This window comes from Hyalella azteca, unplaced genomic scaffold, assembly GCF_000764305.2.
Source record: "Hyalella azteca isolate HAZT.00-mixed unplaced genomic scaffold, Hazt_2.0.2 contig422, whole genome shotgun sequence".
Lineage (NCBI taxonomy): Eukaryota > Metazoa > Arthropoda > Malacostraca > Amphipoda > Hyalellidae > Hyalella > Hyalella azteca.
In genome coordinates this window covers 273794-293742 of record NW_025930774.1, presented here as the reverse complement: position 1 = coordinate 293742, position 19949 = coordinate 273794, and the positions used below count along the sequence as shown (strand labels likewise).

Below are 19949 nucleotides of genomic sequence, written 5' to 3'. Positions count from 1 at the left end.
ATTAGCATCTACGTATGTACATATACCTATAGTAATAATATACCATCCATCCATCGGTAACCTGATTTTTGATTTGCCAGTTCAAACTAAAAATATTGTTCGATATATTGAAAAAACTAATAAGAAAATTGCGAATAAAACAAAATCTCTAGTCTTCAATGAAACCTGCTTGACAGAAGAAATTCTGCCAACCTATACTAATAATATACCGTATACTAGCGCTGGGCTCTGCTGTATTTGCGGTAGTTGGCATCGAGACTTTGAAACATCTGATGAATGCAATAAAATTGTATACTTAGAGGCATATGAAGGTAAATTGTGAATTAGTATAGAATTAATTATATATATTTTTCAGTTGAAATTTTAAGAGATATGTAATAGGACTTATTTTTCGGTTTCAATGTATGATTTTAATAGGGATACCCCAAGCGATATTTTCCCGGGAATAATCAATTGTATATTCTTTCACGACTCTTCTCAGTTGCAAATATTTTTAATGAAAGGGTCTAGAATGCGTCTTTCCACTGCTCTTCAATGCAAACACAACCGGTTAGTCGATAATAGTATGCAAAATTAATATTCTGGCCTGAAATTTTCACCGTCTACTAACTCTACTTCGTTTTTATGATTAATTAAAAGATTTAAATATGGTTACCGACTTGAAGGCAGATCGTTTCTCCTCATAATGCTGTATGTACATGTTAGAAAATCGATGTCGCTAGCGAGTAAACACGTTTGCATTCCAAGATATTTATAATGGACGAGTTGTTAACTAAATCTAAGTAGGTACTTGTGGGTGTGCATTTGTAACGTGCTTAATTACGCTTAAGGTAATACAGACGCTTGAGATGCCTCACGATTTCAGATAAAGCTTGCGATGAAGACTTGGACTTTGAGATTTCCTAATCTCAATCAGGTTTCATATTTTGTGTAGTTTTACACCGAGTTTCATTTCAAACAATTTTCCTGAAAGAGTTAGGAATGCTGCAACAAAATCGTGCAATCTAAAATGACAGGGTGTTTTTGTCCGAATTGTTGTGGCTGCGCGTTCACCGATGCGTAAATTGAGTTAGTTAGTTTGGATGTTAACAAATTCGAAGCCTGCGTAGTTTACAACAGATTTTATTTCTGTCGATTGCGGCATTGGGAACCATTTTCATTTAATTAGAATATTATTGGCATGTTCCCATACTATATTTGACGAACAGCCAGAGTACTGTGGTTCTCTTTGCTCATATTAATGTATTACTTGTACATATTTTATTCGCTTGGGCTGAGCATGTCCACATTTGCGTTCTGTTAGACATAAACTATTAAATTTTCATCTTTCAGATATGAAACCTCATGCATGGCAGGGTTCCTATCGAAGGATGGGAAATCTTTCATTCCAGGAAATTATTCACTCAATTATTCATTCAAACCTTTTTCACTCAAGGAAACCTTTAATTCACACAAGGAAATCTTTCACACAAAGAAATTATTGAGACTTGGTCCAGATAATCTTGTTAGACTCCTGCATCGCTGAATTATGCAGGCTCAGCGAAAACTTTCAAGTTTCGTTCAAAGCTCTGCCCTGAGAAATGAAGTCTCTATGATACCGTTTCGCAAGAAACTCGAAAAATTCATGAAGTTGTTTGTTCAGTTGACTTGTCCACTAGTTTTTACTCTATTCGAACTATACGTGAAACTGTTTATTAAAATAGGTATAGTCAGATGGGGTAAGACAGGACCGAAATCACTAACAAGCCCGTAGCATCTATACCATGAATAATTGAAAAATCCTAAACCTATCACAAGGTGTATCTATGCAATGGGCTTTTAAGCTACAACTCTGACATTTTGCATCTAACATAGTTTTCTGTACAGATTAAAAAAAGTGAGCTGGTCCCATCTTACCCCATTGGGGTAAGATGGGACCAGGCATGGGGTAAGACAGGACCAACTGGTTATTCTTATGTTACAAGGTTTTTAATTAAAGTACAAATCTGATATTCAATATTATCCATCTAGAAACACATTATTTGATTAAACAACCACTTGTTGCTGTTTAGTGTTGCGGGAAGTCAACTATAATATCAGTCACATTGAAGTTTTTGTCACGAGAAAACTTTGTTAAGCATAATAAAGTTGGGTTGGCTTTGGTTCATTGTAGAGCACTGCTAAATGCATCCTGTATATTCCATTACCTAGTGTCATTGTCTGAAAAATTTTTCACATTGGTAATAAAACCAATGGATAATAACTTNAATCAGAAGTGGGCTAATTTTCGTTGTCAATGTTAACAACAAACAAACAAACAAACAAACAAATAAACAAACAAACAAACAAACAAACGCGAAGCTAAGCTAAGAAAAACGTGTTAAAAATATGCATTTTGATGTTAAGAAATTATGAAATTATCATTTTGATTACTAAAAACCGTTCGGTCACTGCACAAGCGACATACCTATTTCGTTTAGTTTGTATTCAAAGGATTGAACCCTGTCGGCGAAAGGCACTTTGTAGCCAACTCATATTTCCTTGAATTCTCCCGACCATAACTTGTGATGAAGACGACACAACCAAGACACGTGTTACGACGTCGAAGTGCTGGTAATACAGTTGGTGTCTAAAGTCTTATTTTTTCCATGTTTGAATTTGAAACTTTAATTCCGGGCACACAACTAATCACAGTTACGGCCATAATTTCTATTTGAGTATCGGTTCTTTTTACTATTTCTGAAAGAGATTGTGTAGCTGCGACGAAACTATGTCCTGCACCGTTTGGTTTGTCTTTCTCTTTAGGTCACGACCAACAGTTGGTTTACTCCATCTGTTTTTCTTACGCGACTGGCGATGTTTTGATCCATCGACACGATTGCCCAGCAGCTCTAACCAACCATGGCTTCTTTGTTATAAATCTAGAGCTATTTTGAGAGGGTGTATTGGAGTAACGGGGCTGTGACAGCGCTCGAGTGCAAAACTTCATACTATTGCTTTCTAAAACAAAATTTCTGATTGCGTGTGTCATAAAAAAAAGCTTGTCCACTTACCTTGTAATTTGATTCGTGCAAACAATTTACCCTGGCTTACTATGTAATCTATGAAAAGGGTCGGAGCAATTGTTTATATCTGATATTGTTGGACTCGTGTTCCTGTGATTCAAACGCTCGTGAGACTCGTTTTCGTCGGGTACGTTTGTTAGTCAACATGTCTTTCTGAGTAATATATAACTCAAACAGTGCAAAAGACTTGATAATGTAATTATAATTGATCAATTGATGATCTTTATTTAAAACAAATTACTTCATGTTCAGATGTCGTCTACCGTAGCAGCGCTCTGAAAATTACAACGACGTTCATGACATGTGCTGCCATGATCTAATAGAATTAAGTAATGCCTGGATTTTCGGTCAACTAGGTTCGTAATGTAGACCGTCACTTGCGACCGATATGGCTTGCTCTGGTTCTTTAACGCTGGAGAATCGGATGAGGCTGGTTCTGGAGTCGTGTGTGGCTAGTTCTGGAGTCGTGTGTGGCTAGTTCTGGAGTCGTGTGTGGCTAGTTCTGGAATCGTGTGAGGCTAGTTCTGGAGTCGTGTGTGGCTAGTTCTGGAGTCGTGTGTGGCTAGTTCTGGAGTCGTGTGTGGCTAGTTCTGGAATCGTGTGTGGCTGGTTCTGGAATCGTGTGAGGCTAGTTCTGGAATCGTGTGAGGCTAGTTCTGGAATTATGTGAGGCTAGTTCTGGAATCGTGTGAGACTAGTTCTGGGATTATGTGAGGCTAGTTCTGGAATTATGTGAGGTTAGCTCTGGAATCGTGTGAGGCTAGTTCTGGAATCATGTGAGGCTAGTTCTGGAATCGTGTGAGGCTAGTTCTGGAATCGTGGAATCGTGTGAGGCTGGTTCTGAAAACGTGTGAGGCTAGTTCTGGAATCGTGTGAGGCCAGTTCTGGAATCGTGTGAGGCTAGTTCTGGAATCGTGTGAGGCTAGTTCTGGAATCATGTGAGGCTAGTTCTGGCATCGTGTGAGGCTGATTCTGGAATCGTGTGAGGCTAGTTCTGGAATCGTGTGAGGCTGGTTCTGGAATCGTGTGAGCCTAGATCTGGAATCGTGTGAGGCTGGTTCTGGAATCGTGTGCGGCTAGTTCTGGAATCGTGTGCGGCTAGTTCTGGAATCGTGTGAGGCTAGTTCTGGAATCGTGTGAGGCTGGTTCTGGAATTATGTGAGGCTAGTTCTGGAATCGTGTGAGGCTGGTTCTGGAATCGTGTGAGGCTAGTTCTGGAATCGTGTGAGGCTAGTTCTGGAATCGTGTGAGGCTAGTTCTGGAATCGTGTGAGGCTAGTTCTGGAATCGTGTGAGGCTGGTTCTAGAATCACAGGACGTTAGTTCGCAAAACTTGGAGCAGCGGTCCATTAAATTGGATGCTGCTTCACAAATTTAGAATGCCGGCTCACGGAACTTGAAATGCTTGTTCATCATAATGATAAATGTGCCTTGCGGAGACCTATTTGATCTTTGATGCGCAGGTTAGTCTTGCGTGGCATAAATATGGTTCTTGATGCGCATTCATGTGCGCGAGTAGCAGCGGGTGGTGGGAGCAGCACGCATGGGAAGGTCAAGGGTCTTGGTACGAGTTCATGAAGGTGAGGTGCATGAACGATAGCGGGGAGCAAGTGTAATGTTGCTAGTGGCGAGGTTAAAGATTACATTTTTGGAAGGAAGTCAGGTATGTAGTCCGCTCCAGGCTGTCAAGCTGTTCACATAGCGTAGGGTCGAGTCAGGGTGTTGGGTTTGTATTGAGGTTTTGCTTTCGAGGAGTTGGGACTGTTGAGATCTCGCTGTTTATGAGTTGGTCCGTGTTGAGATCCATCTGTCCATGAGTTGGGTCTGTGTTAAGATTTCTCTGTTCATGGGTTTTGTCATGTTGTGATCTCTTTGTCCATGAGTTTTGTCTTGTTGACATCTCTCTGTCCGTGAGTTATGTCTCTGAGAACTCGATCGCGGTCCATAAGTTGGGTTGGTGTTGAGATATCGCTGGATTTGGGTTCGTGTCATGCCTCATAAATTGATATCAACAGTATCATGTATGGTTAGAATGGGGATTTTAGTATGTTAGTGATATCATCTGATAGCTGAAGTGCACATCTCTTGGAACAAAATTCATTTCCAAACCTGGTATCGAATATATTGTGTAAATAATAAATAAATAATTACATTTCTAAATGTGAATAATTACATTTCTACGAGCACGATGTGCGTACTATAGTAATCTTGTGCACGGCCTCGTGACGATTGTTGCATGTTTGCGTGATATTATCGCGCCTTCATCCATGTTATTAGTGAATAGAAAGAATACAATTTCTCGTATGACTTTGAGCCTCCCTTTCTAGCCATTAGAGGCGAGTAGATATAATCTTGTGCTTTAAAATTCTGAGAATTGTCGTTATCGTGTAGTTGTGACTTCTTTAATTATTTTGAGACTTCGGTGTCCTAATTTTCAAAAAAATCATCGTTCTTGATCACACATTTGATAAGCTTGCCCCGTAGTTTAAATAATTGAATAATTATATTCTGTACTTGCCCCTAGTTTTTAAATTTCCTCGTAAATCGTGGTCATCTCGTCGCTCGCAGTCTGCAGAGAACCTAATACAGGGTGCGGCGTGGGAACTTACTCTTTTAAAAAAATCACAAAGTAAAAAGTATTAAAGATAGCGTTTTAATTCTTTCTTTTTTACATGAACGCGCGCTCCTCTCTCGACCACTGCATGGTCGCAACTGAACTGAGTGGACGAAAAACTTCATAGCCCGCGCACCATATTGCGCATGGCGCCACCTTCCTAGGACTAATGGCCGCCACGTGGCGCGCAATTCAAATAAGTAAGTTCCCGCGCCGCACCCTGTATTTAACCGCCAAATATCAAGTTGTTGTCGGAATTTTCAAACTCGTGATTACCGTATAGATTTTTCAATGAAATGACGCTAATATTCAGAGCAATGACGCTGAATGTAGCTACTGAATATTTGAAGCCGAATCAAGCGACTACAAATTGACTGGTGAATGATTTAGTTGTATACAGTACGTGTCGAACAAGGGAAGATAAGGCAGAAACTACTGATGTTGTTAGCATTGATGTGTTAGAATTTGTGTAGCTAGCAGGCTTACCTATCTGCAAAAGTTAAAATTCATTTGTTCTGAAACTTCTCTGTTGTGCATGCAAAACTAGCGTTATCAAAGCGGCCTTAAAAGGCATCGCCATGACGCGTCCTATTGCACGTCATTATCTGCGGCCATGCGCAAAACAGGACAATGTTGCGCCGACCAGGATCATAAAAAGTATAGTTTGAATTCTTAGGATCACGTGAACAACGGTCGCCATATCGAGCTGAAACTGTCGTGCTAGCCACAACTGTGCTGCTTCTCCCTTCTTTAAATACCTATTAAAATACTGATCATGACCGACCGGCTTCGATCCCGTTCCAATTTGCAATTGGGAGTTAATTACACGTCAATTCAACGAAAAGTCTCTTGAAATTCAAACCAAAGTTTTGTATTTGAAAAACCAACAATCTAATGAATATCACGTCACCGTGATTTTCATTCGTCATGCTGTATGCGTGTTAATCTAGTGCGCATCCTCTCAAGAGGATTGCGCTGCTTGCCTTTTGGAGTTGGATCGTTTGTTCTAGTCAATTATTTTTGTTTGTTTGGCGCTGTTAGAAGAGGTATTGGTAAATGCTGCTGAAACTGAGTCCTATTCAGCCTAATGCGCTGAGTGATCAGCTTTCTCTGAAATCAGAACGCTTTCTTCTGCTCAGTAAACGAAAGCGTTGAACTGCTTCCGTGCTTTAGTCGGTTAACGGCGCCGCGGCTGTGTTGGTGCATCACACCAACGCCTAACTCTGACAACGATCATGCCATTCTGTGTTTTTTTTCGTTGGAAATATATAGACAAGCACAGTTTTCCCTATGTTTGGGTTACGGAGAACTATTGCTCCATGTTGAGCTGCCCTAGTTTCGAAAGCTTAGGGAGTCGTATGAAAAATGTTGAGCTTAGCATCGGGATTGATTTTTTCTAGGCGGCCTCTAAATCGTAGTTTAGAAAACAACTTGAATTGTCGTAACCTAATTCATCGCTCGAGATCTCTTTTGGCTTGTCATGTTTGGGCGTTTGTCCGTGTTGTGAAACTGAAGCGTCACTGTAGAATAATCACGATGTAGCTTCGTCTCATAACCCTATTGACAGCCGGCAGTTATTTTGTTCTAAACAACCCTAAATATATCATAAATTGCAAAGGCCTTTCTAATCTCATATCATCTGAATAATTTGGTCAACACTGGTAAAAATTGTTATTCCTTAGTTTCTTAATTAGACAATAGGGATTTTTACTCGAGTTCTTACTGAAGAGTTTTTCCAAGCAAAGGATAATTGCGTAAAGACAATTTACGGCAAACTCCGTGCCGCGGTGATACGAAGTTGGGTGGTGGACTGTCTGCGCGGGAGGCGTGGTCGCAGATACAAGAGGACATGTCAGATAAGGTCACGTGTTCTCCCGTGTGTTCATCACTAGGTATTTACGGTATATTCATTTATTTGCTGTTGATATAGCGCTATAAGAGGAGTGATACAATTAGAGAAATGAGTGAGACTTTTTGCCCTTTCGTGCTTAATTATGACCCAGTTTAGTCCAGCAAAAGGGCGTATAGACGCTACGCCCGCTCCGTGCGATCGTGCTGTAGATAAGAATGTAATTATTTAGACACTATAACCTATTTATTTTCCTAGGTTGGGTGTGAGCTATAGACTGTGTAGATATGTCGACGGACTCGCACAGTGTGAGGCTGTGTAATATGTATTATGTCGCCCTTGGGGCTATAACGCCCTTTTAAATTACAGGGTGGGGCATGTTGTATGGAGGGCATCGGTCGGCGGCTTATTATAGTTACGCCTCCCATTGATAACTATGCTTTCTATATACATATACGTTCCTCATAGATGTACGAGAATCTCGTGTGTGTATATGTCGTCAGCAGATATGTGTTCTATTGGTGGGGTTTTTCTTCAATTATGGAGTATCCACCGTATTATTATGAATATGAATATATGAATCTCTCCTTAGGTCCCTAGGAGAGTAAGGACACTCTCTTCAGATGCACAAGTTTCTGGTAGGTAGACATGCCAGAAATATATACTTATATACGCTCACCAGATGCACTCTGTATGCCTACAACAGATGATGGTTCCCTTACGTATGCTCCAAGAATGTCTCCGAATTGGTGAAGTGCTTTCATCATCATCGCCATTATGACATAACCATCATAATTACATTGATCACCATCATCATCATCATCATTTCATATTGATATTGAGCTTTATCATCTCTCATTCCCATAATTAAATGTTTTGCATCGGTTAGCTTGTGAGCCTTCACCTTGTATGGAAACCTCTCGCATAGGTGTGAAAAACTGGTTTCGCAGTAAATTTAACAAATAATAAGTTATTAATAATTGATAAATTGTCTGATGAAATGATCTGAACACGAACGAATGATAAGAAAGTGGACGAATGTTCTGATTTATCGGGCTAACGCGTTACATAAAGCGATTTTTTCGCAAACTTGACGTCAAAAATGAAATCATTGCTGTCGATAATAGTGATGATGGTTAATATCTATTAAGTTGTTGTGCGGAAGGAAACGAAGTTCCAAAAACACGTTCAAAGTACCACACACACCACACCCTGAGACAATACACACACACCACACAGCGAGGATCAGCCCTCGGCGCACAATAAGGCCGTGTCTACGTGACACGCAGTGAGGCAGCGCCCACACTACACGCAGGTCCACACACGCCTGCGTGGCGCGTACGTTGAGCATCAGTCAGTGTCAGCGAGGTGTCAGTCAATAGAAACAGCCTTGCGACTCTGTACTGACTGTCGCGTACGTCAGCTGGGCGCGTCTTGTGTCTCTTAAATTATGTGGAATATTTTTATTTTTTAGGTTTAAGTTCATTTGTTTGAGCACTTTTCGCAATTGATGAAATTGGTTCACCGACTGCCAAAGACGCGGCCGGTAGATTTGATTGAAGGAAGACGCTTGTGAGTTGGCCGAAATCGTTCCCTGTATAGCTCAGTTCAAGAAATTTTTGTATTGGAAGATTGTAGGAACTTTATCTTCTGGCAAATGAGAACAAGTGAGTTCATTAAGGAAATTTCTCTGTATGTCAACACTGAGAGCAGAGCAATGTTACCCTCCCGCGTTCCGCATGAGAGCTGCCGGCATCGACGGTGGCGTTTCCTGCACAGCTGCGCGACGCCGGGACCCGACAGTCCAAGGCTCCAAGTGCGCCGCAAGATCAGTAGCGGTGCTGATGCGGTGAGGGGAGGGTGTAATTCTAGTCACGCTTGATCTTCGTCACTCGAGATTTCTCATGATGATAGTTTTACTTCTTATTGAAGTTGAATGTAGTATTTCCGGCTTCGAGAGATATTCAAGGAATTTATTTGATGTTTTTCCAGTAGTTGATGTCTACGTGGTGTCCTCGACTGAGAGTAATGAGTTTATTTCATTTATGTTCCGCACCTATCTAGTGCGCATGTCTATTTCAGGCCTACCGCCTTCCCTCCATAGCTCATCTTGCTTACACAAGTTTGTCATGAATTGTAATGACATTTAATTGCTGTGTACGTTATAACTTATAAGAGCTTCATTTTGGTTTTCGAGTCAACCCCTGTGATATTGAAAGTCTTAATTGATCAAAAAATTAAAGTATGCGAAATCGTAACCTTTCCAGACCCTTCGTTTGTTATATCCACGATACGAGAACGACTCGTTCGGTGAATCTGGAATGTATTGCATATCTGCTGGGTGAGGTCGACCTAAGTTCAGTTGGAAAAATTTTCCGTTACTTGATCGAGTTTTGTTGTTTATAGTTATTTTGATAAGCCATTTGTCGCAATATTATATATTGGTTACAGTTCTTACGAAATTGGGCTACATATGTTCACTGGTTTTTTATGTAGGTCCTGATATAAAATTCTAATTTTTTTATTAATCGACCTAAAATAAGAGAAACTCAAACTCGGCGCCGTGAACGTTTGCTGGTTTCGTGGAAATCCGTCCAACTGCTCCTGCGATGATGGTAATACTAAAACATTTATTACCCTGCTGACCGTAAATCATCGTGCTGGCACCAAAGTATCCCGTTTACTGAGGTAGACAGCCTCTCTTTGCACCTCTGGCTCGCCCTCCAGTCGTTCTTGTTCTACTTTGCTAGATAAAAACGCTCCCTCGGCTTGTCTTGGTTTCATTTGTAGGTCTCAGGCCTGGGGATAACTCTGGCCTGCGCTACCTTAGCTCTCTCGGAAAATTTTCAATTTAATTTTATCTTCTTTTTCTACCGTAACAACCTAAATCTTTTCACGAAATTTCTTCTAACAGATTACTCTATAGTTTCTAGAACGCGATATTTTTTGTGTTCTATATCACTGCCTAGTGCTTATCTAATCCTGCTCATGAATCATGTTTTCGAGGATTATAGTGTAAATCCTACTCATAAATCATGTTTTCGAGGGTAACGGTGCAAATCCTGCTCGCGAATATTTTAACGTGTCGTACATCTGACTACATGTACATGTGAGATGGGTTTGCGCTTCTGTACTAGATGTCTCGTTTGTCTCGATGCGTTTCTGTCTCGCACCGCATGTATACCAGATATAGTTCCACGATAGATGTTCGTGCGCTTTCGGGCTGTACTTAATATCTATATAGTGTAATAGGCAGACCAGTGGCAGAAGTGTCGAAGGTAAAAGCCGGAAGCCTGTGCTAAAAGTCATGATTGTCGGCGACAAAAACATTTTATATTCCGTGAAGAATAATAGGGTCGAGTAATGCTTCTTGTGGCGTTAGACTTGGCAGTCAGTTTTTCCCGCTGGCAGACCAAAAAACTCAGTGTAACTGACTGAGTGACCTGCAGCAGTTGAGGTAAAAAGAGTAGGTGACTCTTGGTATCTTGAGAATGTCATAAGTAGAGATTTTCATCGACTGAAAATAGACCAAGCGATAATTGAGTCCTTTTAGGTATTTATATCTTGTAATAATCTCTTTTTCAATAAAAAGTCGATTTAATTTAGTGATAGTGAAATTTCCTTTACTCTGAACACTGTCAAAACAGATACAGAGACTTATTGTAGCCATATATGCATTTTTTGTAGTCAAAAACACAACTGTCCATGTACAGTCCTTTCGATGTCAATTACTCCCAGCAAGAGCCGCTGCGTAAAATTTTCAACGTTGTTTATTTATATTTTAAACTAAGTATATTTGTGACGATCGTAAATTAAATGTATTCACGCAACTTATGATCTTTGTTAGAAATTTAGAGTTCCCGGCAGCAGAAGAAACTAATAATCATCCAGACGTCATTTCAGAGCTAAGAACACCGATCAAAAATCTAGTAAATCTTTTGTAAACATCCTATCGATTGTGCAGATAATGTTCTTATTCCGGTTATGTTGTGTCCAGATAATAACTGTATGTTGACTTGATAAGCCCAGGTTACAAGTGCGCCTAACTTTGTTATATTTCAACTCGCATGTTACTTGTGGAATGAATAGTTTAGTTAGTTTAGTGGCCAAATGTTTATTAGCGCTTCAGCTATTTAGCTATCTCGCACCGAAAGTCAAGATGAACATCACCATAGAGGTGGAAGGTCTCAATTATTCATCACCCACAAGGGGCGGAAGGTCTCAGATGTCCAGCCCGCTGAAGCCGGCTCGAAGGAAGCAGCGTTAGCATCTCAAAGAGACGAAGTGACAAGGAGGGACAGGTGAAAAGCAACAGAAACGAAGACACTCGAACAAGAGGTCGCTTACTCGGGACATCGGCCGCCCGCACGAGAAAGACAGAGAAGGGAAATGTAAGGAATCCTGCCTACATAATAACTTAACCCCACAACTGAGACCTGCAGTCAGACACCGCGAGCTCAGCGGTGGGGCGCTCAGGAACAATCCCCCCTAGGAACGCGAAATCCCATAGGACTTCTGACGAGCACAGACACCCGTCAGAAGGCCTCCCTGAGGGGTGGAATGAATCGGGCGTGTTGTGTGAGGCTGACGGTAGGACTCCGATAAAAGCAATAGCTAGCTAATCAAAAATTGTCTTTATTATATCTTGGCCTAAACAAGGTGATCAATGTTCATCGTTGCGTAAAATGATGGGTATCACCCGTAAATATTGTTGTTAAATTAATAGAAAATTAGTAAAAATAACACTTACTAAACCCTACATTGGGTATAAATGTGAGCTGGAGACGCTTGGAATTAAAGGTACCTTCAAAGAGTTGTGAATCACGTGCTGGGGCATTTAAATGATAGCAAAGTGCCTTAGTATTGATATGCCTGAGTTGAAGGCTACATAATTGCTAAAATTTATTTTACTTTTAGCCACAGTAGAATTAACATCACTGGAGTTATTATTCAACATAAAAATTCAGATTACGATCATTATTTTAAAAATGGATAAGATATTCCATCTAATAATGTAACAATAGAATACATATTAACCACCCTGTAGATATAGATTACTTGGAGAACAGCATCTATCTTTCGTACTATGTTCAATAAAGTTGTAGATTATTTCTATTCTGTGTAATCTGATTTATTCTTTAATGCAATTTTCTTTCCCCAAATGATCGTTGTCTAATTTGTGTCAAGCAGATTCAATTAATGCTAATTGAGCTGTGTTGATTTCTATTTATTTCGCTGATATTAGTAGTCGATTCGTAGTAAGTCGGGCAAAAACTGCGTCGAAGTCGGACAAAATTATTTATTAGGACTTGTTAATCGTATTTTGGTTTTATCGAGTGAGAACAGAAATAGAGGTCAGCATCATGAAGGATGTCATCACTCATGTCCTGGTGAGTAAACATTTCTTCCCTCAAATTTTATTAACATGAATTTGAGAAAATCTATCTCCGTAAACATTTCTAAATTTCAACACAAAAAATCGCTGAATTTTTTTCATCGAGCTCAATTTTATCACTTAACCTGAAAGTAAAGTATAAAAGGAAAAATTGAATGCCTTTGTAAAGTCTACAGAGTAAGAGAAGTAAACGTTCTGCACAATTGCTATACTGGTACTGGTTGCGCAGTTATTGTATCTACTATAAATCTACATCTAACGTCTGTAAAGTGAGAGTACCTATTAATAATCGATGTATAATAATCAAAGCTAACGTGCTTTCTTGTATTTAAAAAAAAAAAATATGACTTCACACACTTGAGGCTCGCTTTGAGCTTATTGGGAGGCAGAAAATAAATAAATACGCGAGAGGCAGTGAGAACGCGAGAGGCAGTGAGAACGCGAGAGGCGGTGAGAACGCGAGAGGCAGTGAGAACGCGAGAGGCAGTGAGAACGCGTAGAACGCGAGAGGCGGTGAGAACGCGAGAGGCAGTGAGAACGCGAGAGGCTGTGAGAACGCGAGAGGCAGTGAGAACGCGAGAGGCGGTGAGAACGCGAGAGGCAGTGAGAACGAGAGAGGCAGCGAGAACGCGAGAGGCAGCGAGAACGCGAGAGGCAGCGAGAACGCGAGAGGCAGCGAGAACGCGAGAGGCAGTTGTGAAGGAGGCTAGTGCAGTTTAGGCCTGTAGACAGGCTTGTTGATCTAGCAGCCACTGCAGCTGCGCAGATAACTGCAGTAACGGTGACTGCAGCAGCTGTCGAAACTCTGAGCAGTTGCTGCTGGCTGTATGCTTCTGTATGTGTATAGAATGTATGTATTTCTCCTGCTGTATTATAGGCTGAGGAATAACACAGCAGTGCATCTCCCGCAACAGCTGCTCCGGTAATGCCCTTTATGCTGCGGCATCCATTATTTATTATGTTCACTGTTTAGTGTGACAGTTTTCTCGTCAGCAGTTTAACATCCTATTTCCAGGTGATGATATGAACTCCCAGTAAAATACTTCGTAAAAATTCAAATAAATGAAATTCTGCGCCAGACATGGGGAAAATAGAGTCGTTGGACTGCTAAGTATTATGGCTAAAACCTTTTCTAGATTTTAAATTGAAATGTTTGGCAAGACGCCGTGGTCGTTCGACAGATGTGATGCGTGGCGCTCAAGATGCATCTAGCTCTCGTAACTTTTCAATGGACTCCTCTCAGTTAGTCGGCGCATTTACGACGTATAGTCAGTTGGTCTTCGTATTTACGTTATAACGGGGACTTTTACGACCGTTTTAACAGGAGCTGTTACGACTAGTTCAGCATATTGGATTCGTCGTATGTAGATGCCGTGCATCGCTTCGCAAAAAGGGTTTGAGACGGTAGCTGTTCAAAAAGGTTGTAACAATTGGAAGTTAAGGCCATGAATTCCTTTGCGAATCAAGCGGCCCATCTTATTATTTTATTAAGTCTCTGCTTTATTTACTTCTAGGTATACTCGGTGTAGGTCCTGGCGGGGTCAGCTTAGTCGTCAATATCGACCTCCTAGAGGTCGGGGACTTAACTCAAGTGGTCGATAAATTTGTTGGCCGTGAGATGGTCGATGCGGGAAAATGCAAAGATTCATATCAGGTTTTCATGATATTGGAAACAATTGTTTTTACGAAAAATTGCAAATTTAGTAAAATTTAAATCTATGAAATGAAAGTGGAACACTTCAAAATAAATTTGCTGTAAATGAATTAAATATCATGAATGAGCAATTGCTTACCATGCAGTAAACTCAGTTTAGACATTCGTTGAATACTTGTTTAGTATTTAAATACATGTGCATGGAGGATATCGATGTAAGTACAAATATTCTATGGGCGATGTGTAAACCAATTTGGTGATCCCTGGTAGGATCTGGCACTTGATTCGATATTGTGATTGTAAGCTCAACAACGATAGTAAATTCTATGAGCGCTTCTGATATTGACATGTATTTTAGAAACTGCACGGCGATTGGCTAATGGTATCACCACGCAACAATGATTTACTAATGGCTCACTAACTGCGGTACTAATGCTCGAAAAGCCTTACAACGTTTGAGACTTTATGTTTACATAAAATCAGACAAATGCGCTCTATGAGGGCCAAATGTTGTGAAATATTAACGTTTTCTTAACTTCCCGACCGATTCCCATTCTGCTGCAGGGACCTAAGAAATGAATAAATTATAGTTATCTTTGTCGGGCTTAGTGATCACTGCATGTAGAAACTTGAACAATGCTTAATCCGTTAATCCTATTGTGGCCCCATTCACGGTTTACCTGTGTCATCCACGGTATATGGATGTCATCATACCGTGGATTGTCATCCATATCACGGTATTACCTGTGTCATCCACGTTACGAAAATTGAGTGTAACGAAACCGTACGACAAGGTACGGTTTCGTTACACTCAGTTACACAGTTACACTCAGTTACACTCAATTTAGTCAGTTTTTTTTTTTTTTCACGCGACCACTGCATGGTTAATGACCTTTGACCTGAGATCAGCATTCCTCACTCTGGCCACATTGATCTCATGCCTGACCTTGCACTCCAAGCTTGCTTGCATTGTTCTCTTTCAATTCGTATTCCATTATTAAAACTTGTACTATTATCAAATGGACAATGTATGGATTTTCAATTTTAGCCCATCTATCTTTGAAATATCGCAGATTAATCGTTGTTTCAATGAAATCGACTCGTGATCAACGCTTTCTAAATATAATTTTCTTGGATGGAGCGAATTGCATTAGATTTTTTTTTATATAAAATTGAAACAAGAAGTACTCGAGACCTTTCTGGAATGTGCACCATTGCATGAAATAAAAGACAAGGGTAAGGTCACAATCACTCATCATCGCACGCGTATATGTTGCTAAAACAACCCCACGATCGAGGTGAGAGGCACACGGGATCACGGCTCGTATTTAAATGTACGTTCATAGATAACCTTTTAAAGAGGTGAATAATCAAGCGTTCATTTTTGTTTTTTAATATAACCTCGATTATTTGCTAAGGGTCATGGTGCTGTAAATATAAAACGTTTACTTGAATGTTGAACCTTCAAATAATTTATCGATAATTAAAATGATCCAGTGAACTTAGAAATAATTCAGTAAATTTTTAGTAATACAGTAACCCTATTTATTATTCGTCCTACCTAAAAAATTAAAATAACTTTAGAATAATTCAACAGTCCGTCGACTAATTCGATAAAAATTGAGAATATTCAATAAAGCGTTGAATTATTAACTAAAACTCACAATGTTCTAGTAAAACATTCAACAATTCAGTAATATGTGCAATAATTTCGGCAAAGTTACGTTAATTTAGTAAACTTTAGATGAAAATTATTTACTACCTACCACTATACCCCACAGGCGTGATCTCGCGCCCTGTGTTGCAACTTCCGAGTTCAGCTGCATGGCCCCGCTTGTCGAGTTTGGTCTGCAAGGAAGTCTTGAATTAAAATAACCTTTGAGATAATGAGTTGTGTGACATTATATTTATCACACAACTCAATTTGTATAAAATTGTATAAAAATAAATTATAAAAGTGCTTTATTCAGAGGAGGAAGGGAATTAGTTTCCATTAAATTCAGACTAATTCTCAGATGTAGAACTATCAACTATAAAGTCGGCCACTAATCAGTTAGAGCGGTAGATAACTGTAATCAAATAAATGTACATTGAACTCGTCCTATTTTTCTGAAATTCATTATCAAATTGTTTTATGACTGATCCATTTTTATTAATTTATTAGCGTTACACGAGGATGAAAATTCCTTAGAAGTAAGTGGAATGTGCACTAATGGTATAACCACGCCACAATTATTTACTCATGGCTTACTACGTAACTGCGGAACTAATGCTAAAATTCTTATGACGTCGGAGACTAATTTTTGATGGAAAAAGTAACTTATGACGTCGGAGACTAATTTGTAATTTTTGATGGAAAAAGTAACAAATTCTGAAAGTGATGTGTTAGTTTTATAAAAAAAATAAAATAAAAGAATTAACAACATTCCCTTAGGAGACCAGCAGGTGGCAATGGAGAGTGAAATTGACAGCAGCGGATTGCATGGGCGACGGGAAACGAGGCTGTCCTTTGAGTATCCCGGCGGATGCGGCCTGAATGTGGAACAGGAGCGCCGCGCCATGTAGCCTGGCTGTAGAACTCTAGTCCGACTCGCTTAATGGCTCTAAGCTTGTCACGTTAATGCACTTCCGCTTAGGTTTTCTCTGAGCACAGCACGGACAGCGAGAGAAATACAATGGACGGTGTTCTGGACAGTGCTTTTCACAAAGAGACGATGTAGTGTATCTGCATCATCAGTTCAGTGTTCTCAGTGTTGCACAAGGAAACGATGGTGCAGTGTATCTGTACCATCAGTTCAGTGTTCTGGACAGTGCTTTTCACAAAGAGACGATGTAGTGTATCTGCATCATCAGTTCAGTGTTCTCAGTGTTGCACAAGGAAACGATGGTGCAGTGTATCTGCACCATCAGTTCAATGCACCGGACGGTACAATGTCGGAGACGTTCCTGTATCACGCACGCCGTAGGTCGACGCACTTGTCAGTTGCATGCCGAGTGCTGCAACAAACACGGCACTACAGACCGCTCTATCAATAACTGTTTTTCAAGTCCTTCTGCGTAAAGCTGTTTTTATGCTGCGTTAGCAATGTTTAGTTTTCATTGCCCAGGAGAAAAATATCGTAAACGCCGGCGGGGACCGAAATCATTTGGTTTGAATGGAGTCGTTTTCCACCCTGGTACCTCAATTCGGAAGTTTTCGGCCATTAATCTACAGCTCCACGATGGTCTATGTAACTTCGCACGTTTACCACGCAGTAGCAAACATACTCAAGTACTGGGACTACTAAATATTAGTGTAATGAATAAACTAAAAATATTTCTACTATTTCATATGAGTCCGAATTATGACTTAAAAAATACGACTTGAAAAATAATTATGACCTAAAAAAAACACATCAAAGCTGTAGACACCTAGGCAGTCTTTCCACTCCGACGGACGAGAGAATAGTTCCAAGTTCCTAGCCGAGATAGGAAAGTCCGTGAAAGCTTGCTTGTAGGTCTGCGGTAATGACAAGCTGCGGCAATTAGGTATGGCAATTATACAATCTTTTCACTTGTGAGTCTCTAGAGCCAGTGTTTGCTAAATTGTTTACTTATTATTTCGGTGCTGTTTCAATTTTGATTTGGATCAACCTCTGTGGATATTATGCCAGGTTTTAAAATTACTGATAAATCAACTGTGTTTTGGTGCTGCATGTGTGCATTCGAATGTTATACTGGCGTCTTTTTTTTTTTTTTTTTTTTTTGAGAGAGAAAAAAAAGAGTTAATCTTGCTTCTGATCTGGATTAAAGTAGTTCGGAGTTCTGACAGTCCTAATTTTGCAAGTTGGAGTTTGATTCTTCTTATGTTGTTGTTCTTGTTTTACCTGATACGATCTCGAGCGTGATCAGTCTAATTGGTGCTTGATTAATGCGGCTGGTGCATGACAGTATGGACTTGCACGAACATCGATGAAATTGATACATTTAGGTTTCACTGTCGCACCGTGCCATAATTACTCCTCAATCAATTCTGGATGAAAGTTAACCTCAGTTCTGCTGGATTTCTCCTGCACGAGGGGTAGACTGGTCGGCATCTCAGAACGGCATTAGTTCAACAGATGTCTGAAATAACGGCATGCACGACACATGCCACGGCCTTGCTTCTTACTTCTTTACCCTGTACGAACGTTCCTTGCTAGGTTCGCTTACAACGCTATACATATTAACAGACTTGAGCGTTCACTATTATCCTGGGCAAATCTTAGCATGCCACTAAGTCTTGTTATTATTGTGATTAATATTCAACCTAGGATACCGTTGTGCCTGACGATACCGCTACTCCATAAAATAACATTATAATCTAGGATACCTCTATGTCTCAAGTTACCGCTAAATCGTAGGTTACCGCATTATCATTTAGGATACGTTTAGATCATTGCCTCATATTATACAACTTTATCACAAAGTGCCGCTGTATCGTTCTATACCGTTAGAGGACGCCAGTGTTATTGAATATGTTTTAGAATGCATACCAGCAGTGATATGCGAGGTCCTTCCCGGTGTTCGTGAACACTTTCTGTAACTTTTTCCACCAAAAATGTTCTCTGCCTAAAACAAGAAAATAAGGCAAAGATTTGCAGCTGTTGCTTAACGCCAGCCACTTGATCTTAGCTTCCCACTGCTGAATTCAAACTATTTTCTTGCCTAATACGTTGATTATAAGAGCATTAACAGAGAAAAAATGATAGTTATGCTGCTTATTAGCGGCTAAAATGTGGTGTTATTTGGCGGTGCGTCACTACTGCACGGGGCTTCTAGTTTGTAAATTTATTAAACATAAATCTGTAAACCATGCACTGCTGTGGAGCATATGGTAACGTGTTATGAACTGACGTCATGCATTAAGGTATATAATTACACAGCTCTCCGTCATTCCGTCGATTTACAGAGAACTTATATTCTAATATTCTGTGGTGCCTAACCTTTCCTAACCTTCCGGTCTGAACACTGGAACCTACTCATATTTGTTTAATCTTTAATTTTTACATTACTGTAGTGCTTCTTATTTAAGAATATGTTGATTTTCTTCAAGCAAGTTCAATGTTCCGAAAATTTTTCGTTTTCTTTCATTAATTCATGCTTCACTATATAATGACTACTTATATTTTGTTAATTTTTCAGCCGCCGTCGAATGATAAATTCCCATTTGATGTCCAAAGAGCGCGTTTTTTTGTTCGCACAATGCGAGTCACGCGATTTCTTTACCGAATATTCATGAATTTTTATAAATTCCATGGAAAAATTATTTCTAAATGCACTCGATCCTATTTTGTATAAAATTTCATCTCGCAATATCACTTTTTTGAGCGCGGAGACATTTTACAGCGCTTGATGTTGACCCACTTCGCCTTG

General features: G+C 39.9%; 1 protein-coding gene across 2 annotated transcripts in view; it reads left to right on the top strand.

The window, feature by feature from the left end:
* The window catches only part of LOC108666723 (protein singed-like), a 35693-nt gene that overhangs the window by 2669 nt on the left and 13075 nt on the right, over positions 1 to 19949 (top strand). The window contains exon 1 of one of the 2 annotated variants that reach the window (XM_018153638.2): positions 12675 to 12896. The exons of the other annotated variant lie outside the window; for it this stretch is intronic. Within the exon in view, the coding sequence (XP_018009127.1) occupies positions 12870 to 12896 (27 nt within the window). The 5' untranslated portion in view covers positions 12675 to 12869. Of the gene's footprint in view, positions 1 to 12674; positions 12897 to 19949 lie in introns of those variants that run through there. 2 annotated transcript variants of the gene reach the window in all.